The sequence below is a fragment of the Apostichopus japonicus genome, chromosome 13 (assembly GCF_037975245.1).
Source record: "Apostichopus japonicus isolate 1M-3 chromosome 13, ASM3797524v1, whole genome shotgun sequence".
Taxonomy (NCBI): domain Eukaryota; kingdom Metazoa; phylum Echinodermata; class Holothuroidea; order Aspidochirotida; family Stichopodidae; genus Apostichopus; species Apostichopus japonicus.
The window spans coordinates 22,528,738-22,538,127 of NC_092573.1; the positions used below are offsets into that span (position 1 = coordinate 22,528,738).

The 9,390-nt window shown below is 35.8% G+C and overlaps 1 protein-coding gene across 1 annotated transcript in view; it reads left to right on the forward strand.

The window, feature by feature from the left end:
• Positions 1–4,975, forward strand: part of LOC139978754 (S-adenosylmethionine-dependent methyltransferase Rv2258c-like) — a 39,717-nt gene extending 34,742 nt beyond the window's left edge. Inside the window, exon 4 of the mRNA XM_071989229.1 lies at positions 1,897–4,975. Coding sequence (XP_071845330.1) covers positions 1,897–2,465 — 569 coding nt within the window. The 3' untranslated portion in view covers positions 2,466–4,975. The remainder of the gene's footprint in view (positions 1–1,896) is intronic.
• Positions 4,976–9,390: the final 4,415 nt, after the last annotated feature.

Below are 9,390 nucleotides of genomic sequence, written 5' to 3' on the forward strand. Positions count from 1 at the left end.
ATTTACACCGCATAATGTTTTCTTAGCATTCCAGCTCTGCTAGCGACGACAAGAGCCTGTCGAGGATAGGATCTAGTCTCAATCTTTGCTTATATCTTTGGTATATTTGCGTCTCAGCTCCAGTTGCATAATGTGCAAAGATGAATCAGCTTTTGTATGATTCAACCATTTTGTAAGGTTGTATTTGTAAATTATTCGAGAAGAAGAAGATTGGTATGTCCATGGAAGTATTGGATACTAATTTCGGTTTGCTGATAAACATACAAACACGAAATAGTTTCAAGATTATCAGTATTGCATGCCTGGAATTGTACTAAACTGATATGTTTTTTGAGTGCCTATCAAAGGTATACTTTCCCGACACCCTTAGCATGCCTTAAAGGCATTGAAGACTCGCCCCAAACAGCGTGCCGCCATCTTTAAAAAGTTAACTTTCCGTTGCTTGCAAGTGAAGTTTTTCTCTTGTCGCTACAAAATGCAGACAGTAATGAAACGTGATAGCTTGTAATCTTTAGCTGGACCTGAGATGTCCATTGCTGTATCGTTTGTATACTGTGCTGTGGGTATTGACCGCAGCTGTATGTACTGACTGTACACTAGTGTCTAATTACCGATGGTAACAAGCTGTGTGTGTATTTTCTGGGATCGATGGTGGTGTTTAACACTTCTGATACACCCCATTCGAAACTAGGTCAGATTACCGGCAGTAGACGTTTCTTTTTTGCGCGAGTCTTCACACACTTTAATCTGACTAGGTGCTTTAGTTTCTCTACTCCCTTCTGGAGGGACACGTTACTAATGATACTACGCCACTTGTCGTAAAACCATCTCGATAACACGGTCACACTAGTCTCAATGTAAGGGCAACTGCCGGGTTGCGACTGGACCAAATTTTTTTTGTTTTGGTTTCGTGCCCAGGCAGGCTCTGCCTTGGGTGAATTTTCTTAAATGAAATGATATGAATTGTTGAACTTAAATAGAATAATTTACGTCAACATGTCTGTCAGGGTTATCTCTATCATGTCATCCCCAGCTGTGAGAACAGACGTTCCCATATTTTCTTTCGACAAATTCATCGTTCCTTGAATACAATCTTTGACAATTTGATGACAAAATCAGATGTAACTTCTTTTTAACGATTTTGTTGCCAACAACTCCTACAGGGTTAAACCCGTTCCATTCCTAGAGAGCTCCATTTTTTTTATATTGCTATGCGATAATGTGTCCGTCTGTTTGTAGGTCTGTGTGTTTGATGTGCGTACGTATGTATATCTTTTCATGTGACATATTTCTGTTTGTGTTCCACCTGTTTATCCGTAGTTAAACATCAGCGCCGAGAGTCAAATGTTTTGTGTGTTGGACTATTTACGGCGGAGGCTCCTGTTTCTTCCTTAAAAGGTTAAAGACATCGCATAAACAAAATCGGAATTGTATCACTTATGGGAATACACTGACGAGTCAGTGAACTATAAAGTACATACAGTAACCAAAGAGGAAATACAAACGAGAGAAAGCAAAGTTCAAGGCCAACATAGTCTGTTTTTAAAGGAACACAATCAATATCGCAGATTAGAGTCAAACTATATACAGAGAGAGAGTGCTAAAATGTCACGTATAGCTAAAAACAAGGAATGGGACATGGGAATTTAGACGGGTATGTACTTTATCATACAGGGGTTCTAGCTCGCCACCCTACATACCCAACCCCACCCCACCCCATCATAACCAATACAAACGTAAACACCTCCGGTTGTCCTTGTTTTGTAACCACTATATACTGATTTTCCTTCTTCTGTTTTTTATTGACAACAACAGCACAACAACGAACATATCTAATACTTATGAGGCTTATGCGATAATCACAACTTCTTTTTCACTTCGTTTTCTTCTGCGCAGACTCCGGAGTAGATGTTCTTGATGTCGGTTGTGGGAGAGGTCACGTGTCCATTCTGCTGGCGCAGAGGTTTCCTCGCAGCCGTTTCCATGGTTTCGACATATCTGAAGATGGCGTCGCCTTTGCCAGAGACGAATCCCGGACCCTGAGTCTCAGTAACTGTACCTTCGAGGTGATGGACGCCATTAGCTTGCCGAAAGAATGGGCGGAGAAGTACAAGTTGGTCTTGGCGTTCGATTGCATTCATGACATGGCTTATCCACAAGAGGTCCTGCGCGAACTTCACCGGGTCATGAAACCAAACGCCCGTGTCATGATGTTGGAGATCAACGTCCACAGCGACCCATCAAAGAATGTGGGTAACCCACGTGCGATCAATGGCTACGTCATTAGCCTGATGCACTGTATGCCGGTCAGTCTCCACTTTGACAAGGGGGCGGGACTGGGCACAATGTGGGGCAAAGAGTCCGCCGTGAGCTGCCTTCAAGAAATGGGATTTGGTGAAGTCTTTTGCCAGCCTTCGAAAGATCGGTTCAACACAATCATCAGTGGGATTAAGAAATGCAAGTGAATGATGAATAAAAATAGCAGACACGAACTATAAAAGGGGTGTGAACACTAAAAAAAAATGGGTCGTAACCACGTGGCTTCTTCTTAAGTAGAATTACGAGCTTAAGAGACACACTGTGTCTTACTTCTGAAATGATGAAAGTACCTTTAGATAGGTTATATACACTGTATTCAACCAAACCAATATATATATAGTAGAAGTAGTAGTATCTCGCGCAAGTTTCTCATCATTGATTTTTTTCGGTGCTTTTATTTTCTTTTTTACTTTTTAAAACAAAGGTACTTTTAAATTATATAAAAATGTATGTTATAAAAGTCTGTTTTACTTTGACGAAGCACCCCTATTATAATTTATTTATTTGTTAATAATGTTTTCAAAATACAAAAAAATTGCGATAGGTAAAGTGTTGGTAACAACATAGCATGTGTTATCAATTCAATGTATGTTAAGGGTCATTTGTATTTGTCCCAGAAATTAGCAGCTAAAATAAGGCTGGACGTTTCCAAAAGTACATTCATGAAGGCACTGATCCTCCACATTTATTCCTAGCTATCGAGAAAGTCTTAAAATAGACTATGAAATGTCTCAGTGTGGATATGCTATTTTTTAGACTGGCATTAAAAATGCTAGTTGATATCTGTACATGGCTGACCATGATCTGACTGTCTTCTAGCATATTTGGTGGCAAAATAGATTATAATTTAACTTGAAAAGCAACTTGTAAAGGTAACGATTAAACTCGGATACTTTTTTGCTTTATTTATTGTTTTCCTAATGCTAATGTTGCCTACTTCTTCTTCTTCTTCACAAAATGCATGATCTGTTGCAAAACGGTAAATAGTGTAGAATCCGGTGAAAAATAGATGGCATTATTTGTACATAGATTTGCATACATGAATATTAAAGAGCTTTGTACATTGAAACAATTTTGTTTGGCATTTTCGATTAAAGTATGAAGAGTATAAGACATTTAAGATATCGACATTTTAACTAACTATTATATGCTTAATCAATCTAGCGTAGAAAAAACAAATGACGAAGCTAGCTAACGTTTTAATTGTTTAAATTACTATGTTTAGCGACTCCAGTATTATACATTCATGTGAATAAGTAGGTTTTTAGAAAAGAAATATGTACAGCGCCACCTCATTGGCTAACAATAGTTAGAGACCATCTCCTGTAACAAAGGTGTGTTATACAGACATCAAGCTTGACAAACCAAAGTTCATATGGTAGTATCAATTAGTATTCTGTAAATGTTTTAGCTTATCACGGGGTGTGGAAGAGGTGGAGTAGATGGGGTTGGGGGTTATTTTGTTATCATAATGAATGATATTATTATTACTTTGGATACACTGTTTTGGAAAGAAAATTTAAAATTCACGATCAGTTTACAATATTGCATAATAATCGATTGGTCGTATTGAAAATATCCTTTTTGTTTGGCTGGCAATAATTGAGATATTAAGTCTCAACGTATATCAAAGGAGGTGCATGGGAAGAAAAAAGTACATTACATATTGGGGTGGGTCGGTGACACTGTTTTTTTAAATCAGATCAAATAAAATATCTTTTCAAAAAAATAATATAAACTATTTGTTTAATCTATTATTTCATAAGGGTTTTTCAGCGCCTTTTTTTCACCACCATCTCATTTCATATTTAACACACAAAAAAAGTTGTCTTTTATAACATCTCACAATTAGCAAAGTCTGGAACGCTGGAAAATTAAGCGATGGCGCTATTGTACATTTCAAATTACATAGACACAAAGTTAGGTTACAAGTAGGCTAGCTGTACCCGAGTGACTCTGCTAGTTGATAGCTCATACATTAACATTATAACATAGACGAGATGTAGATATAGTTGGGTCCTCGGTTACGCACTTTTATACAAAAGGTGGGTATAGTTTTACTCACACCATATCCTATATATGATGCAGTGGGTGCATGGTTATACTCACACCGTATCATATATATGATGCAGTTGATGGTTGTACTCACACAATATCCTATAATATCATATATATGATGCAGTGGGTGGTTATACTCACACCATATCCTATAATATCATATATATGATGCAGTGGGTGCATGGTTATACTCACATCATATCCTATATATGATGCAGTGGGTGGTGATACTCACACCATATCCTATATATGATGCAGTGGGTCGTGATACTCACACCGTATCCTATATATGATGCAGTTGGTGGTTATACTCACACCGTATCCTATATATGGTGCAACCACCTCCTTTGATATCATTGTGTTCCACAATAGAAAGTAATTCATGTTATTCTTAACAGGGCTTTTTAAAAGTTTCATGTAGTTAGGAACGGTCCGTTTATTTTTTGCGATTATATACAGTTATCATTGAGTGTATAAAGATTTAAACAATGGACAGGGAAGGAACAATTTTAGCTTATAGACGTGGGCCAATAATCTCACTGAATCATTGTTATTTCTCTTTTCATCTGAAATAAAATTTCAAGTTTATTACAAAAAACGTTATTTGTATGTGTCTGACTTTTTGTGACCTTTGCTTTCTAAAATATATCATACTATAGAGATAAAGGAACTTTATTCTATTTCGTATAATGACGTCAACATTGGAGGATGAGGAATGAAGGGAGAGGTGGAGTGCCATAGTTAGCCCATTTTACCACCCCCCCCCAACCCCAACACCAACCTCTCCCTTAAGAAAAGACGAAAATGTATTCTGAATGATTATACTATCTCCTATCCATACGCCATAACCACATCTGCCTAATAAACCTTTGTTTGGAAGTACAAAAATGCAAAGATTACCATCCGACCCAGCTATACAAGTAGAAAAGAATTGGGGGCGACATTCACATAAAACCAACGACAGCGAAAACTAAAACTGTATTTGCCTGCAAATACGCAGTATTGTAGTGCGTATGGCAAGCCATTTTATTTTTTATTCAGTATTTATTGATATCAACAATTATTTAATGATATCATGAATTATTTCATGATATCTGAAATTGTTTTAATGATATGTACTTCATATTTGATGATATCATTTATTGGTGCAAGGAAATTATTGATATCATTATTTTATTTGATGATATCATAATTAAACTTTCTGATATCAAGAATTGAATTTGTGATATCTTAAAATAGATGAACTATTATAGATATCAATAATTCAATTCAAGATATCATAAATTCAATTTCAGATATCTGTATTTAAATTAATGATATCAAAAAGTATGACGTACATATCACGAATTCGGCCATATTTAATGATATCATAAATTCCAATTATTGATATCATCAAATATGGCGTACATATCACGAATTCGGCCATATTTAATGATATCATCAATTACGCCCTCAGTTTGAGCGCCTGGGATTATGTGGCGGGAACACTGATCTGTACACTAACGTACAGATCAGTGGGCGGGAAGTACAGTGCAGGTAGCCTGGTAGTGCATTATATTCTGTCTAGAACTGGTTGAGCTTCAATCCCCGCCATATTAAGAGCAGTTTTACGTATTGAGCCTACCGTATAACTAATGTAATGTATACTGCACTGCACTAGACCCATACCAACTACCACCAGCTTAGTTCCATAAGGCCTATGTACGGATGAGTTACTGAGACTACGCCGTATAACCAGACATATCGCAGCCATATTTAATGATATCATTAAATATGGCCAAATTCTTGATATGTACGTCATAATTGTTGATATCATTAAATCGAATTAGTGATATGTACATATCATTAATTCGAATTAGTGATATCAGTAAATATGACGTCATATTTGATGATATCACTAATTCGAATTAATGATATGTACATATCACTAATTCGAATTAGTGATATCAGTAAATATGACGTCATATTTGTTGATATCGAATTTGTTGAAATCGAATTTGTTGAAATCGTTGAATTGTTGAATTGTTGAATTGTTGAAATGAAATCGTTGAAATGTTGAAATCGTTGAAATCGTTGAAATCGTTGATATCGAATTTGTTGAAATCGAATTTGTTGAAATCGAATTAGTGATATGTACATATCACTAATTCGAATTAGTGATATCAGTAAATATGACGTCATATTTGTTGATATCATTAAATCGAATTAGTGATATGTACATATCACCAATTCGAATTAGTGATATGTACATATCACAAATACATTTAAAGATATCTTTAAATCATTTCTTGATATCACTAATTCATTTAATGATATCATTAAATGAATCAGTGATATCAGTAAATATGACGTCATATTTGATGATATCACTAATTCGAATTAATGATTTGTACATATCACTAATTCGAATTAGTGATATCAGTAAATATGACGTCATATTTGTTGATATCATGAAATCGAATTAGTGATATGTACATATCACTAATTCGAATTAGTGATATCAGTAAATATGACGTCATATTTGTTGATATCATTAAATCGAATTAGTGATATGTACATATCACCAATTCGAATTAGTGATATGTACATATCACAAATATATTTAAAGATATCTTTAAATCATTTCTTGATATCACTAATTCATTTAATGATATCATTAAATGAATTATTGATAACAAGAAATGAACTGAATTAGTGATATCATTAATTGATTTAATGATATCAACAATTCGAAATCTTGATATCAACAATTGATTTAATGATATCATCAAATAATTAAAGATATCATCAAATATTGAATAAAAAGTAAAACGGCTTGCCATAAGTGCGCGTGGAGTGCTTGCCGTATATATTAGGAAGAACTTTCCGGTTGTTCATGGTGTTAATTTTTGGGAGGACAACACACCAGGAGTATAGTCATGTAGGTACCTACAAAGTGAGGGCGCTTGTGATCGCTGTGACAGGCTCAGAATGAGTTGGCTACGCAGCTAGCCTCTGAAACTGCAAATGTACAGAGACTATGTGAAACTTTAAGTTTCAACGTCGAGTAATGTAGGTATCGTTAACTTGGCCAGTAATGCCAATATTGTAGCGCGCACGCGCACTACAATAAAAATATCAAAACTTACCAACCGACATGACAAGAACAATACAAAGTACATAACCAAAGAGTCTAACGTTACAAAATCCCCCGCCCCCCCCCCCCCCCCAGAAAAGAAGAAAAGAGAATAAAGAAGACAGCAGACTAAAAATCGACGGGAGGAGGAGGGGTTAGGTGTATGTTGTGGTCAAAACGAATCACTCTATACAAATGTCACCAATCAGAGCGGTATGCATAGTAGAATAGCGCCATCTTATTATCTTTTAACGATATGTACCGTGCATGCTACATCAAACAAATTGGCCGAGCTAAGATGGCGTTAAACTAAATTCTCTGATATTTCTTGGTCAATTAAGCACATTTTGTCGCATTTAACTGCCAGCTACTATAACTTATTGAATTTAATTGTTCTTCTGGATATTATTAGTAAATCCTTTAACTCATTCAGACAAGATGTATAAAGAAAATCAGCAATTATCATGTCTTTCTTTCAGGGTTTAAATAGGGTAATCAATTGAAATGGAATCCAGTCATCAATTCCTAACGTGGTATTAGTATTAAAATGAATCAGTGAATACATGCAAGATGGTGACAATTGTGGTCGTTAAATTGAAATTTGGTGAGAAGTTTGGCGCCATTTACGGGTGTTACATGGCTTCAAACTGAATCAACTTTTTTAACTTCGGCCACAATGTGAGGAGATAAAATAAATATATAAATGAATAAAAGAGACAGAACGATTTTCCTTCTCTGTCAAATTCTGCAGCGTTTTAGTTTTAAGGGATTAAAATTGGATGTATTGAGAATTGAAAGACTATGACTTGAAAAGTTGTGAGTTGAATAAAGATTTAAATTCTTGGAAAGTGGACTGTCAGTCGCAAAGAGTTTCAAATACAAATTATTTATATTTTCCTCCCTGTTATGATGTCACATGACATGATACCTATCATGCCTTCATGAAGAAACTAAGATGGGTGATCCTTCGGTTCAAACTGATACAGTTTTATACTATTTAATCAGACTTTATAGATGAAAAATCAAGCGCTATTTCCAAACAGCTAAATTTGCTCGAAGCAAGCTAGTATTATGATAATTGTTTTATAGTATAAGTATAGGTCGGCACTTTTAAGGAACAGGATTTGTAACGGAATATTTTAAACATTTACCAAACACGTTAAGGTCTCCATAATTCCAAACTTACTCACTGCACATATTTCATTTCAAACAGTTGGTGTCTTGGGAAGTCGTAGGTGAGGTCACTCAGGGGGGTAGGAAGCTTCCAAAAAGTGGGGGGGGGCACAAAATCAGAGGGGCACTTTCTCATTCCACATACACAAGTCGTTAAGATATTCAAGAGACAGTTCTTCATCAAAGGGGCACATATTATTTGCCAGTATAGGGCACATTTGCAATTTGTGGAAAAAAAGGAGGGGCACGTGCCCCCAGTGCCCCCCGAGCTCCTACCCCCTGAGGTCACTACACCTTTTACAGTAAATCTATGAAAGGAGCAAGCCAACTATATAGTGACATAAAACTAATTAACACACACTCAGAGTATACACACTTGTTACGCGATGTAGGCCGCAGTAGTAATTTTAAACAGCATCCTAAAGTTCGAGGCGCACAAATTTCAATAACATTTCATGCTGCAGCAAGTTTGATACAAATCTTACTAACTACCGTGTATGAAGTTACATAAACTGGCCTTTATACCCTGGAGAGAACCCTTCTTTTGTACAAAATTATATTTATTTCTGCAAACATTATCAAATATAGTAGAAATCTCGAGAGAAATTGAATTTACACAGCTATACTATTATACTGAAGGCAATTTATGACTAAATGAATGCAAACTGCTATAGTTTGCTGTTACGATGCTTGAAATGGTCTCTCCGGTCGCTGAGAGCTAGATA